Genomic DNA, 15,836 nt, shown 5'->3' on the forward strand with positions numbered 1-15,836 from the left:
GCATAGAAAGATAATACCATATTTCTGAATAAATATACTTTTGGCTTGGGAAATAAAATTTCACATTCTGCAAAACCCATTAGCATACGACTGTTCCATGGATCACAATACTCCTCTATGAGCTCCTAATTAACAAAATACAAGGAAAATAATCCTCTTATATTTGGATATGAATTTTCTGTACTTCATATGACATATACTGTGGCCTTTGTTATCTTCAGAGCAGATAGCAGAGCAGCTCCAAAGTAAACACAATCTTTACAGTTTTTTTAGAAGTTGTGCCTTCCTCTACAGGCTATGCCAGCATGCTCCCCATAAAGTAGCTGAAGCCCCTTAATTCTAGCTTTGTTGTCTTGTTCCCTTGTCATATTCAAGTATCAGTTGACTTTGGCAAGAAAATAGAAGTTTGGCTATGCGCAATGCACACAATTTGTTCAATTATGCCTTGACACTGTAATTCTGTCAGTTATACTACATAAGCCCAGAAAGGAAACATCAATAACAGTACTAACACATGACCCGGAGTGTTTCCAGGAAAAAAATCAACTCTTAGGTTGCTGAAGAAACGTTTGTATAATTTTGGACAGGAGTGGTCCAACCTTAGCAGCTGAGCATTCAGAGGAAGTGTTCTCTGCCAAATATACTGGCCTACCAAACACTGCATTGACCTCCCCCACCATTCCTACCACCACTACCAGTCCCATTTGTTAGCAGAAAAAATGTGAAGATTTGATTTATCAATAAACAACATACCACTACTTTAAACACAGCTAAATAGGAGGTGCTGCCATCCTGCTCCACTGTTTCTCCCTCCAAGGCATACGAGAGCTTGCCCAGGGAGGAAGCCCTGAGACACTATTTCTGAATGTGCCAGTCATAGGCAATAACAAAATGGCAGCTGTCAGCATCTCAGGGAATTAACTGATCAAAAAAATCTTTATGCCTATCCTTTTAGTTGATATGAGACGCATTACATGAGGCACTGAGTCTAGATCAGTGTCCTGAAACATTTGTTTTACTGAGCTTGCTGACTATGCTTACCGCAGTGAAGAGCACACACAAGAATTGCTGCAAAGTGCTAGGAAGTTATTTAGCCAGGTTTTCAACCACAAAGATTAAGAAGAAATTTAAGAAAGATAATAAGTATTGTTTAATAAAGAGTTTATGGCAGTCCCAAGCCTATTATTAGCAGGGAAAATGTGCCCTTTGTGTATCACAGGCTTTGTTCCCTTTAAATCTTGCAGTACTATTCAGTATCAAAGGAGACACCATCTGTAGCTCAGAACCGCAGAACAGGCCTCTGTTCATTGTAATAATTGCTGTCGTGATACTTGCAAAAAGGTTTTCCAGGTTTAACCAACCATTCTATTAAAGATACGTTCCTGAGGGTGGCAGACAACTTATTAGCATGGGCTTTGACCAAAGGCTTTGTTTTTGTTGAACGCTAAGTAGAATTGAGAAATCCTGTCTAGTAGGAACCACTGCAGTGATTCATGTCCCAGCTCCTCTGTCTCCAAGACAAACAAAAACAAACCAACCAAACAAAACAGAGTAAAAAAAAAAAAAAAAAAGAAAAAAAAGAGTAAACCCAAGTTTTGAATGAATTTACAGTGAAAGATACAAGATTTCACTTCCTTACTTCAGACTACCGTACTTCACAAGTAGCAGGATTAGATTACTTACTTAATACTGAATGATTTATTAAAAGACTGTGCACTGCACCCAAACCCCCTGATGACTGGGGGTTTATCCTATTGTCCTTATAAGATTAAAGCACTGTCTACTTATAGTGGAGACTACTTGATACAATCAGCAGAAATCTACTGCAGTAGGCAGTTGATCAACAGGCTTTGTGGACAAATTCCTGCATTAAATTGCATTAAAATGCTATGCTTAAGTGAATCATTTACTCCACACTGGGTCTTTAAAACAAAACCTCACAGAATTAAACAAAGATGAGATGATCCTGATAAGACATAATTACTGTTTTACAATCTTATGAAGCCACAATGGAATGTTTGGAAGTAATTTATTCCTTTCACACCTCAATCATCAAATTTCAATTCTGCAAAGCTTCTGAAACACGTTTTACAGGCAAACTAAATCTACCTAAGCCATACCACTGAACTACGTCTAACCTAACTTGCTTGCAAAAGGAACAAGAAATTAGAGCCAGTGCTTGTATTTTGCTTCTGTAAAAAACAGGGAGACTAGAAAGATTAATTTTCTCTTCTGATTAAATGCAAGCTGCTTTCCCTGCAAAATTTGCAAACATTGTATACAGAACGCTAGCTAAGTATTCTTTCTCAGGCATAAGCATAAGCTCATTCTTGTAAGATATTTTTATTATGATACTGTTTGGACTGTTTTCATTACCCACACTCCTAAAAAATGCAGTTTGTCCTTGGTACAAGCAACAGAAAAAAATACAATTTTATTTTCAAGAATCCATTCTGAGATTATTAAACAGGTCCAGAAACTTGCTTTTTAAGAATTCTTAGGAGCTTCTTCCACTTGCTCTTTGCCTTATTAAAGTTCCTCATGGGTAATATCAACATAACACCAGTTTAAACGATAAAAGAATCTGGTCTTTAATTCTCAATCCACGATGCTGGTTTAATAAATTACACTGATTTCCTTATAGATAATGACTGAAAATCACAGCAATCTTTTGAAAACAAAAAGGCCAATCAATGCATTTTCTCAGAAGCTATTAAGATCGGAGAGCTGCCAAGAAGCTCTCTTCTATCAAACACCCCTTAAAATGAATTAGGAAAAAATGGCCAGCCAGAACACCAAAAACAGATAGGGTCATTCTTTAATAACAGTTTTCCTCTGGATGCAAAACAAAATACTCAAACCTCAAATGTCTGCCTAGGGAGCAAGTCAACAAGCATCTATTCATGCGACTAAGATCACAGGATGGATCAGGTTTAAAAGCTAACTCCACAATTATTCATTCTACCTTTTTTTGTTCCAAGTTTCACTCTTCAGCAAGATCCACTGTGCTTTCCACTTCAACTACTCTGCATTTCCTTCTGCTTAGAATAATTGACCGAGACACAGAAGTGGTATGCAAGGTGAACACCTCTCTCCAGGAGAGGCTGCTGCCAATTAAAAATGCTATTTTGTACTTCAAAGTCTGTAAGACTTTCAAGGCTACAACTAGTGATCTTGTAAAGAACACAACTGTTTGCACTTTTTAAAAAGCACAACGAAGCGAAGAACTGTTGCCCACCTTGTCCAAAGTTTAAGTAGTAAACGAGTTCCTCAGAGTGTGGAAAGCAATACAGAATCACAGAATGCTTAGGGCTGGAAAGGATCTTAAGATCACCCAGTTCCAGCCCCCTTGCCACAAGCAGGGACACCTTCCACTAAAACAGGTTGCTCAAGACCCTATCCAACCTGGCCTTGAACATGGTACCTACCTGGCAGATACTAGACTAAACTAGTAGTCTCCATACTTACACATAGAAGCAAAAGAGCACTTTACCCATTTTTTCAGGACAGTATATTTCAAGTCTATGCAAAGGTTTGCACTTATGTCAACAATCTGGTATAGTCCTTAAATGCTTTGCTGCAAGTTAAGAACAACCAAGCACATGATGATGCTGCTCATTCTTTCATTTTCTCATCTAAACCAGATTCTTGGCTGGATGTGTTACAGAGATTACAGCTATGAAAATACGCTCAGATTATATTACAGCAGTTTCAGTAGTGAATTTATTTAAGTGAATTTCAGTTGCCATCAGAACAGCACAGACAGCAGCGCTGTATTTCATATTGGACTCCATTTTAACACCTCTTCTGCATATCAAACATATATGTAAGGCAAGACACAGGAAGCACTGTCACTGAGCATCAAATGTTAGCAAAAGTGAGGTTGTGTTCATGTATGTATTCATTTTCAAAGAGGATGCGTCTGTACATGCCACACAAAAGAAACCCCAGGTCTGTGGGAAGAATTATCCATCTATCTGCCTCATGCTTCGTTAGGGTTTGAACTGCTGCTCACTTTCCCCAAGAAACACTAGAGCATTACCTCCTGTGTTTGATTTACATGGCAAGGTTGTTGGTTGTTTTGGGTTTGGTTGGTTGGTTTTGTTGTTTTGGCACTTTTTTTTTTTTTGGGGGGGGGGTGGGGAATAGGGGGGAGGAAGGGGCAGGGACTGCTCTTGTGAGAAGGCACCAGGACCATCAGAGCCAATTCCAGCCACCTCCAGAAAGGACTAGCCACTGGCCGAAGCTGAAACCATCAGCAACACTGGTGCCTCTGTATCCAAGGGTAAAAAATGCTGCACAGCAGCTGTGAATGAGGATTGAGAAAAAAAGGTGACAAACAGCCCTGCAGACACCAAGGTCAGTCAAGAAGGAGGGGAAAGATATGTTCCAGGTGCCAGAGCAGATATTCTCATGCAGCCTGTGATGAAGACTGGTGAAGCAGGTTGTCCCAGTGCAACCCATGAAGGAGCATGTTGGAACACACATCCTGCAGCCTGTGGAGGAGCCCATGACACAGCAGATGCCCTGAAGGAAGCTGAAACCCATGGAGGGGAGCACACTCAGGAGCAGGTTTTCTAGCTGAAACTGCAATCTGGGGGGGATCCAGGCTGCAGCAGTTTGGTCCTGAAGGCCTGTACCTTGTGGAAGGGACCCCATCAAGAGCAAGGCATCAGTGCAAGAAAAAGTAGAGGCAGAAGGAAATTGTTACGGACTGACTGCATCACCCATTCCTCTGCACAACTCGGAGTGCAGCAGAGGCAGGGAGGTTGAAGAAGAGATAGGCTTCAAGTTGAGCCTGGGAAGAAGAGGCTTGGGGGGAAAGTGGTTTTAGTTTTGTCTCTGTTTTTTCGCGGCCCTACTCTGTTATTAATGATCAATACATTAATCTTCCTCAAGATGAGTCTGTTTTGCCTATGATGGAAACTGGTCAGTGATCTCCCCTTGTCCTTATCTCAACCCATGAGCTTTTTTATCTTGCTTCCCCTGCCTGGCTGAGGGAGTGAGAACGCAGTTTGATATGCACCTGGCAGCCAGCCAAGGTCAACCCACCACACCTCCTCAGAAAAGTCCCAAACGGGGGAAGAATCTGAGCATATCATAAGACCTTCCCCTCAAGTGAAGGGAACTTAAGAATGTTTTCAGGTTTTCCTGAGGAGTCATGCATTCCTGGACTGCATGTTTTGTAACACAGTCCACTCCAAAGGAGGGATTGGTCAGTTTGGCTGTTTCAAAGGCTGAAGAATGAATAACACTTACCAGCAACTTTGAAGACTTCAAATTTACAGACTTGCTGTAAAACTTTATTTTCTGTTGAGCACAGAGATAATTATAATAAGAGTATAAGCTGAAGAAATGAAAGTAACACAGGAGTTTTTGAAATGGCCACCATATCATAATTCTTTCCCCTTTTCTGTTTTCTTCCTGCTGTGATCCAAGACATCTACACAAACCCCTCATGTCTGCCAGGAGACAAGCTTTCTATCTGTGTATGCGTACTCTCTGCTGGTCTGGGAAGGAGCAGGAATGATGGGGAGGTGCTGCCCAAGTTCTGGTAAGAAGCAGCTCAGCCTTGCTCCTTCTTTCGGGAGTACAAAATGTACAGGGACAAGAGAGCTGAACAAGGAAGCCATGGAGAGCTGGGCTTCAACACAAGGCAGTACAGAACCCCTTGGAAGTGCAGTGTTTAGGCACTGCAGGCTTGATGCTGAGGGAAGCATTTCTTTTAAGAGGATAAACGCCTTGAAGTTGAGCACTTCTGTTCGAAGCTCCTAGAAAGATTCTCAAAAACTGTGTGAAGGTAAAGTACAGCAGTTACCTCAGGAGCAGAACACCAAGTTCACAAAAACAGCTGTGGAAGGCAACTTGCTTCTTCCCAGCATGTCAAGCATTGCTCTTCAACTGTTTCTCACTCAAGTTTCTGTATTTTAATAAACTCATATATATATATATATATATATATATATTTTTTCCCCCAAAGTAGAATTATCTGCAATTTGCTTGGGAAAAATAAAAAGAGCTGCATGAAGATACTTAAGACCTGGAGGAGACTTTCAGAGACCAGCCCCACTGTTCAGTCCTGGGGACTACTGAGTCCCTCTGTTTCCTCATTTACTTTATGTGGGTTCATTAATCGAGGAAGTTACTTGTGCTGCCAACAACGGCAACATAACCAACACAAGCCAAACTTAGGGACTAGGTAAGTGAGCAGGACTAAACAGCAAACAAAATTTTACCAGAAAGTATACTGAGAATCTAAGCAGGATGTGGGCTAGGCTGTCACACAAATATAAGCAACCTGGATAATTCCTCAAAAATAACCACAGTAAACAACAGCAATGAGCCTAGGACAAGCAACTGTATCATGCTCATAGCCAATTTAATATTTGCTCTCATAGGCAACATTAAGTGCTTAGTCAAAGGTAATAAAGCCCACATATTACTGTCATCTAGCATCCTCCTCTATAAAAAAAACAACCCCCCAAAAATGTTTCAACAAAATCACTTCAGTGGATTATCTGGCTTGCTGCAAAAGTATAGATGGCTTATCAAATAACAAATAAACCTTCTCAAATATAAATATAAATATAAATATGTATGTGCACAAGTACAGATCCTTTTGTGTTTATGATACATGAAATTGCGTACAGAACAGTCATGGACCATTTAAGGCAACTGTACATTTGAGGAACAGGGATTGGAGTCTGCCTAGTTACGCCACTGGTCATTAATGCATGGCCTGTGAGAAATCTCTCAATGGTGAGATCCACACCATAACTCCTGTGCACAGGAAATTAACACATTAAAAACTACAGATGCAGCAGGGGCAGTGAAGCAGGATGCTGCCACCTGCACCATGGTATTTACCCAGCATCAAAGACATACAGCAGTATGGCTGATCACCTCTGCGCTGGGCATTTCAGAAGCAGATCCAACACAGGAACAGATACCAAGTTCTCCAGGGGTTATTATTAAAACATATATTTTGGAAGATCCCAAAGAAATAGAGGAAGGGAGGCAGGCAGACAAAGGATTATTAAGGAGCTGATATAAAACCAGGTTTTTCTCTTTCTTTTTTTTTTCTTTTAATTGTGCTGGGAGTTCAAACATTCCCTTGATAATAGGGAAGCTCTGGGGATAAGAGGTGTCTCCCATGAAGACTCATGCTTCATGCTTGCCAAACACTCATCACTCTCATCTTGTTTTAAAGAACTGTCAATACATTCACAGCAACACAAGGGTCAGCATAAGGTACAGGAACTGCCCATACTCTCAACAGACAAAATATTTTCCCTGCATCCAAACCAGCTTTAGGTGCGAGGCAACAAGGAAATATGGATGACATGTTTAATTCAAAGCTTTAAATATTTAATCCTCCTATTCTTGCCCACAGTGAGTTAGTTACAAAGTTAAACTACAGAATTATCATCTTCTAACTCCAGTTCTGTGATAGACAGCTTTCTGCACCACTAACACATGTAAGGAGTTGTATTCAGGCAGAGGAGTTTCACATCCCCTCAGCAGACTTAGTAGGATGAGCAAGTCCATTTCTGTATGCAAGATCAAACCTTTATGGATAGGATTAGAAAACGGTGTAGAGTTTTGTCAGTTCTTTCCTGGATTTATCCATCCCTCTCATGTGGAAAGCTATAGCCATTTAGAAGAGGCTAGTGGAGTCAGCCTAACAAGATCTGTCTTCCTGCCCCCATCTCACACACGGGGAACTCAGAACAACACTTCAAGAGCTTGTGACAGTCACATGGCAAATCCAAGGCACACCTAACTCCAGAACTGTAACCTGCCAGCTACCCAGGTTCCAGCTTTCAACACAGACCAGCACTTTTCATCCTCCTTTATTTCCCTTCTTGTCCGTGTTCAAGTTTCCCTTGCAACAGCTTCTGACAGGCCAGTATAGAGAGCAGAGAGCGAATGGATGCATCTCACAAGGACCTTCAGTGGCAGCACATAATGCAACAGGTATTAATGCAGGAGATGGTTCAAATCAATGTGCTGTTCTAACAAACTCTACTTTCCCTTCCCTTCTCCATTCCTCAAGAAATGAAAATCAAGTATTCATCAACTTGAATGGCTCTGTACTATAAACCAGAAGCTACAACTTTAGTATCAAACTGACATTATTGTGTGCATGTACACACAAACATACATCTCTCATTGCTCCTATCAAAGAAGGAATTAAAGGCATCGCTATGTGCTTCAAGGACAACAATCATCAGCACTGGGAAAAAGTATGTATCCTTGACCTCTTTATATTTTCTGGAACTGTGATTTACATTTTAGTAATTCTGGATAGCCTCTTTCAGCTTTTTCCTGGAAGTCTAATTCTTAACCTGTGTAGTTGTTTCATTTACTTAAGAAAGCCATAAAATGCAACTAATAAATAATACAGAGTTTTGTGGCAACATAAATCTAAAAAAAAAAGATCTGAAAATTGGCAGAGATTGGGCATAAAACAATGAACTGAAATAAACACCATGGTGGCAGTACTACTGGTTTACAGGTGAGACTTTCACCACCAGCCTGTGAACTGGTAACAAATTTTCTACTGTCCCCCCAAAAAACAGTATGAATACTTTTAACATAGTGTCTCTCACTGAGCAGCTCTATGGCCTGTTGGCAACAACCATGTTCTCCCACTTGGTGGATCTGAGCCACACTGACAATACTGCCACAGACACAGTGGGGTACATGGAACACACCACATCCTCCATGCTTCTGAATCACAGGGATATGAGAGAACAGTGCTGAAATGTGAGGGGATAGAGCAAAAGCTTCCAGTACAAATCACAAGATGTTGTTGACAGTGCTGGAAACAAAAAGTGCCATCCACCTGATTACAACTCCAAGTGAGCTATTAGTTTTTTTGATCTTCTATTACAGTAGACTGCCTCCTTCAGCTAATCTATTTGCATATTTTTAACTTATATGAAATAACATCCATTAGCATGCTCTTTGAATACTGAGTAAATGTTACAGAAAAACACAAGACATTTTTTAACCTCCAAGTATTAATTTAATTTGGCTGTGTGCTATCATATGACACTTCAGAGTATGAACAAGATGTAACCATAGCAAGACGGGATAAGCAGAATACTAATATTTATTCATTAGGTGTTTTCTAATGCTTCTTTCTGTAGAAAATAGTTTAGCTGGAGAATGAATGTGGCAGGGAAGCTTCCAGCTTTATTATTCAAAGAAAACCAACTCCTCGTTTAAAGAGGTAACACCTAATACTTAGGAAAACACGTGTCTTATAGCTGTGTTTGATATGGTTCCAAAAATAAATGCTGGCTCAGCTGCACCTACACATTAAACAATCAGACATCCAGATTGTCCTGGGTTCAGCAGTAGCAGTCATTTTTTCTCCTTAGTAGCTGGTGAAGTGCTGTGTTTTTTACTTTCGGCCTGGGAACAGAGCTGATAACACCAATGTTTTTAGTTGCTGCTCAGCAATGTTTAGTCTGACCAAGGACTTTGAGTCTCATGCTCTGCCAGGGAGGAGGGGAAGCCGGGAGGAAGCAGATACAGGACACCTAACCCAAACTAGCCAAAGAAGTATTCCATACCACAGCACATCATGCCCAGGATGTAAACTGGGAGTTACCCGAAAGGGCAAGTTCACTGTTGGGTGGGGCAAGGTATCGGTTGGTGGGTGTGAGGTGCTGTATTCTCTTCCCTTGTTATTTATCATTATTATTATTATTGGTGGTAGCAGCAGTCGTTTGTGTTAGACCTTAGTTACTAAACTGTTCTTATCTCAACCCGTGGGAGTTACATTCTTTTTGATTCTCCTCCCCATCCCTCCTTGAGCGGGGGAAGAAAACAGGAGGGAGTGAAAGAGCGACTGCATGATTTACGGATGAGCTTAAACCACAACACAGATGCCAAGCAAAACCCCAAATAAACATGGTGGCTGCCTCACCACATTTCAGTGGTCCCATTCTACACCAGGTTTGACTCACCTCTGCCTCCAAGACACAAGTGTTCAGAATTATTTTGCTATACCATGAACTCAAAACACTTTCAGCCTCCTCATTTTCCTGATCATCAGTCCCCGAACAGCCTTATTTAATTTGAGAACTTCAGAGAATAGAAGCCTTCATCATAATCCCCAGATTTATCAAGTCCAATAATAAAGGGATGTTTTGGACCTGATTCTAATCCTGTTGAAGCCAAAAGAAACCTCTTGACAAGCTTCAACAGTCCTTGTTGTTCAGAAAACATTATCCCTCAAAACCAGTCAAATGAAATACAACTGATTAATGAACTTGTATTCTCAGCACCCTAGCCAGGTCTAAGGTGGCAAAACCACCTTAAACTTCCAGCAAAACCATTCAGAGATAGTGTTTGATCCAACAGCACTTAACCTTACTGGATGGTAAGTGTGCAGATGTTACAGTTCCTAAACATGATGATAAGAATCCAGTAACATTTTTATAAATTTTACACTAAATTAAGCATCAGGTGCTTCAACACCTACCTGGATTTTTTACATCTCTGCACCATTTCAGGTGCCTAAATCTTTTTGAAAGCCTTGCTTTGAGCATTTGTCCTGCTAACTTCAAATAAATTTGAGACATTTTGCAAGGCTTAAATTCTGAATTAATCCTTTCGCTGCCTCCATCTTAGGTGAAATGCAGTATTTATGCACATTCTCAGAAGTACAGGCATAGGCGTGTGATAACCAGTCAGCGACACACTGAAGGCTCAATATAAAAATAAAAAATGTAAATGTCTGTGCAATTTTAAGCACTGTTTAAATATACCCTCAACCGTAAAATAAACTAAAGCCTTTGTGACTTAAAGGAGGGAAACCTCATACATGATTCAAGTGCAGGTGTAGGCTGCTGCAGACAGAATGCTTCCAGACCTTCCAGAAGTGTAAAACCAACATCTGTAGTAATGGTATTTTCTGAAGTGCTGAAAAACATGATTAAGAGGCAAACTGTGATGCTTAAAGAGAGGCATAACATGGAGACAGGGAAAAACAGGACACAGTTTAACTTTCACACGGCAGTTGACACTTTAAATTGATTAAAAGTCACATGACAATTCTACACACAGACTTCCCCCAAATGTATTTTTTCCCCCATCTTTAACAGCAGGGTTTAAGTCAGCTCTTCCCCTTTTCCTGATAGGTAAAAATAACTACTAACTGAATTGCACAGGCAAACCTTTTCGTTCACCTGAATTTTGCTGGGAAAATATGACTGAAATTTAACTTTTGTTGGTCAGATTAAAAAGAAATCCGGTGCACATCATAAATATTTCGGGTGTTAATAAACAGTCACAGATACATGTGAAATCAGTGTGCTTGTCCCTGCCTGCAGCTCCTTCTGCCAAGTGACCTCTACCTCTGACTTTCCAGCCTAGAAGTGGTTAATTGTCTTTCTCTGTTCCTATTATTTATGCTACAGCAGAAACCTCAAGCCAGGTCAGCTCTTCTGCAAGTAGCAGAAAATGACTTCAGTGTTAAGCTTTTCATGGCAGAATATAACCAGACAGAAGGGCTGAAAGTGCAAACAGAGGCAAAGGAGTAAAAAGGCTTTATGTTCAAAATGAAGAACATACCACTAACAGGACCATAACCCAGCATCTCCCAATTGTGGGCTCACTACAGTTGTTTGACAGCTTTGCCCAGGTCCTAACATATGGTTTATTATGTACCTTTTCATGAAATCCATTACAGCCATCATCTTTTTGTCACATTACCAAAGAAGGTTTTCTTCAGCATCTTCAGCCTTGCCACACACACAGTTATTCTCATTCATTTATATTTCCTCTTCCCCTGACCTTACCTTGACCCTACCACATCTCTAGTCCAAGGCTCTGGAGGAAGACAGGGGGGAAGTATGAAAATTAAATGAGTCAGCAGTTTCTGTGCAGCACACAAGCATTAGTCAGAGGTGCTCAGGGTACTCACCACACAGTCAGATGTGAATGAGTTTAAAACCACCAAACAGATTGGTGGGCAAACTTTCCCAAACACCTGAAACTGAATCACTGGGCAAAGCCAGCCTGTGGACAAAGCACCTAGGGAAAAAACACATATTGGGGCTGCCACGTACCAGCGTCAAAACACAACAAAGTGTACAGGGTATTGCTCTCAGTTACATTTATAATTTCTTCATAAAAAAAAGGCCACTGCATTCAGTACAGCTAAATCAAACACACCTCAGAAGAAAGCTGCCTTGACTCACGTAACATCTTCCCTAACAAAGGAGGCCCACAGTTGCAAAAGCTTTCACTGACTAAAGCATATGCACACTGCACCACAATGCCTTGTTGCCTTCTTGTTCATCTGCTCACTTCCCTGGGCATATCAACAGCAGTAGTAGTGACACAGTTAGAGAAGTGTTCTTCTACATCATGCAGTGGATATTTGGGTTTTAAAAACTTAAACCCAAATTACTAATACAAGTTCTAAGGCCTACAAGTGCATATTTGTGATGCAGGAATATCATCTTGGTAAATTCACCACAGCTGTGACAGTGTCTTCCTGCACTGAAGAGATTTCAAGGGGTGTTACTGCCAGCCTTCACCTTCCAACAATAAAATTAGGGTATACAACTGAGAACAGTAAGCTGCCTCTTTTCAGCAGGGCAGAGCACAGGCATAGGATTCTCATCCAGTTCCTGTAAGAGAACCCTCTTCCCACACAGGTATTCTCTGTTATGGAACAGCAAGCGCACTAAACTGTAAATGATGTACAACTGTCATTCCAGGAAAGCATGCCTCATTCCAGCGCGAAGACGAACACCGCTTCAGTGCCGCTGAATTTTGGATGGACAGAACAAGACTTGCTAAAAGAAAACAACCTCCCCACCAAACTGACACCTTCTGGGTCTCAACACACTTTGTCACCATGCTCTGGGCATAGTGTTCTCTGTTCTGTGACTCTGGGCAAGCATTAGCCTCACTGTGTAATTTCTCCACTTCTAAAATGTAATACTAAAAATCTGTTAAAGTGCTTGCCAACAACACAACCAAACTTTGCTCAAGAGCAACCTTTATCCATCAGCAGCTTACAGTATTTCCCCTGTTCATTGCAGGCTTTCTGTTTTATTCTTCCACATGAATCCTGGCCCTCTTGTCTTCCAGAAAATGTGGCTGAAGCTACATTTTTAGACACAGTTTATTTAGGCATTGTTATGCAAAACATTAATAGAAAAGAGCAAAGCTATGCATAATATTTACACAAATTCCTAAAATGGATCAAAATGTATTTTAAACCACTGTATTTGGAAAAACACAACATTAGATCAGATAACAGCTTAAGAAAGCTATTGGTCAGTAAATGACAGGAAACATCTACAGCACAAGCAACTGCTTTAGTGATCCACCCAGTCAGTCTTCATACAGAGCTAGGCCTTGTATACCATAAACAGACCTCTGTATGTCTACAGTAATCTTACCATTCACGTGAGAAGTTAGAGAAGATGGCTGCAATAGTGTCTCCACCAGCTTTTCATTCTTTTGCAATTTAGTGAGGCGATTATCAGTACAAGCTGAGGCTACAGTCACCTGGCACAACTTCCTGGGCTGGACACATCACTGGTTTTAACAGAATGCTTGGGGGGGCGGAGGTGTTAGTGGTGGGGTTTTTTTGGTTGTGTTTTTTGTTTTGGTTTGATTTTTTTTGAGAATGTTTCTTGTATCCTTCCACTTCTTGTATTTTCAGTTTTGACATAGCAGCAAGGCTGTTCTCCAACACAAGTACCTGCATAAGGCACATCATTCTTAAATGTCTGCACATGGTCCAGAAACACAACTCTCAGAAATGCGTAACACAGATACAGATGAGAAGCTTTCATATGACATTGCTCGAACAGACGCTTTTCTTGGTTGCTTCTTTTTAGATACACAAGTGCTCACTTGTTGAAACAAATGCTACAAAGGGTTACTTCGTATTTAAACAACACACCCCTCAGAGTTCTCCTTTCACCACATGGTATCAGTCGACGAACCTTAAATCAGTTTGGGGTCGTTATCTAATTCGGCTTAAATATCTCTAAGAGACACAGGGAGATGAAGAGCTTTTACAACACGTGAGCGCATCACCAGAGAGGCAGGCTCCCCAGTCCTCCGCCCAACCACCGCTCACGCTACCTCACCTCATGGCACGATTTTCGGTACCATGTTAAAATCAGCCACCGCGACCTGTGACTGTGACTGCGCACTGCACGCCCATCCACACGACCCCCTTCCGCCACGGACAAGCGCCTTCGGCGAGGAGGAGGCAGCGAATAGGCGACCGCACGGGACCGTTTCCACAGCAACCGCCCTGCCCGCACCCTCCTCCCGCCATCGCCAGCCCCGCCGGAGCTAGACCGAAAGGAAAGTGGAAGGGGCCGCGGTGACCGCCCGATCCGCCCCGGCTGTCAGAGGGGCCCCCACAGCGTGCAAAGGCCGCCGCCGCAGCTCCCCCGTTTCCACGGAAACACTGGCTCGGGCCGCGCTCGCCACACAAAGGGGGCTCGCGGACAGCAGCAAAATCCTCGGCGGCCTCAGGAAAAGCGGCGCGACGGGGCCAGGCGACGGCGGCGGCTGAGGAGACTCGGCCCCGCGGCGAATAAATCAGGGAACTTCTGTCCCCAGCCCGCCTCCCGCCCCGCCGCGCCCCGCCTCGCCTCGCCTCGCTCGCACATCCCGCCGGAGGTTGCCTGCCCCTCGGCTTGCCACTCCAGCGCGGCGGGAGGTGGCTGGTTTAGGAAGGGGGCTGGAATGGGGATGCTTCAGGGCTGCTTTTTCCGAACGAGACACCAGGGCGGGTGGAGAAGGGCGGCCCCACACCTGAGGAGCTCGCCGGCCGCCAGGGAAAGAGCACGTACCTGGCGCCGCGGGACCTTGGCATGCGCGCCGCGCTGAGGCACCGGGAGCGACAGGGCGGCAGCCGAGCCGCACCAGCTGCCACTAGTTTGCACGCGCCGGGAGGCGGCCGGCTCGGGCGGGGCCGCCAGGCTCCACCCGCCGGGCGGCTCCAGGAAGAAAAGGGCGCCCCTCGCCTTCCCTCCCCACCGGCGCTGCCATGTCACTTCCTCCCGGGGCGGCGGGAGAGGGGCGACCGCTACCCCGCACCGCCTCCCTCTGCCCTGCGGGGCGCCGCCCGACAGCGAGCGGAGCGAAGCGGGAGGGCTCTGCCGCTGGGAAGCGCGCGGGGACGGCGGAAGGGCGGCTCTGAGGGGAAAGTGGCGGCCCCAGTCCCCAAAGGGACGCGGCATCCCTTTTACGGGGGTAAAGGCGGAGGGGGCTGGCTGGGCCGTGGCCGCAGCGGAGTACCGCTGTAGAGCGGTCTGTTGCGGGGTGAGGGGCACCTGTGAGTGCCTGCCGCTTCCAGCAGCACTTGGAGAACAGTACCAAGGCCATGGCCAGAGCGTCCCTCTCCCAGAGGAGAAAAATGCACATGGCAGTCATCCAAGCACCGTGTACCCTTAACTCGCAATATTCCCTCTCTGAAAATGCGAACATCTGTGGAGCTCTGACTGTGGAGTGAAAAGAGAATAGCAAGAACCGAGCTAATTACACACCCCAAGCACTGGACGGTGGTAACGCCTGGGATGACGTACCGCCAGGACAGCCCTGTCACCTCTGCAGGGTGTGCGATTGCTCTAGGCCAGGAGGGCTCCAGAGGCTAGGGAACAGCTGGGGGAGACCTGGGTGAGCTGGCCAGAGCAGAGCCCTATAGTCCTGGTCCATAACAGCCGCACTGCATCACTGTTTACACTCAGTGCAAACTGGTTTGGTTTTTTAAAAGGACTTGAAGCAAACACTGAACAATGGGAGTTGTGCATTTAGGAGGGGAGAAAGAGGGTATACAC

The 15,836-nt window shown here is 43.6% G+C and overlaps 1 protein-coding gene across 1 annotated transcript in view; it reads right to left on the reverse strand.

The window, feature by feature from the left end:
• Positions 1 to 15,132, reverse strand: part of AGPAT4 (1-acylglycerol-3-phosphate O-acyltransferase 4) — an 85,462-nt gene extending 70,330 nt beyond the window's left edge. The window contains exons 1-2 of the mRNA XM_061378799.1: positions 14,850 to 15,132; positions 10,841 to 10,938 (exon numbers count right to left, since the gene is read on the reverse strand). Coding sequence (XP_061234783.1) covers positions 10,841 to 10,938; positions 14,850 to 14,872 — 121 coding nt within the window. The 5' untranslated portion in view covers positions 14,873 to 15,132. The remainder of the gene's footprint in view (positions 1 to 10,840; positions 10,939 to 14,849) is intronic.
• Positions 15,133 to 15,836: the final 704 nt, after the last annotated feature.

The sequence above is a fragment of the Neopsephotus bourkii genome, unplaced genomic scaffold (assembly GCF_033783945.1).
Source record: "Neopsephotus bourkii isolate Nb327-2 ecotype Australia unplaced genomic scaffold, CSIRO-AGI_Nbou_v1 NB_1767, whole genome shotgun sequence".
NCBI classification, from domain to species: domain Eukaryota; kingdom Metazoa; phylum Chordata; class Aves; order Psittaciformes; family Psittacidae; genus Neopsephotus; species Neopsephotus bourkii.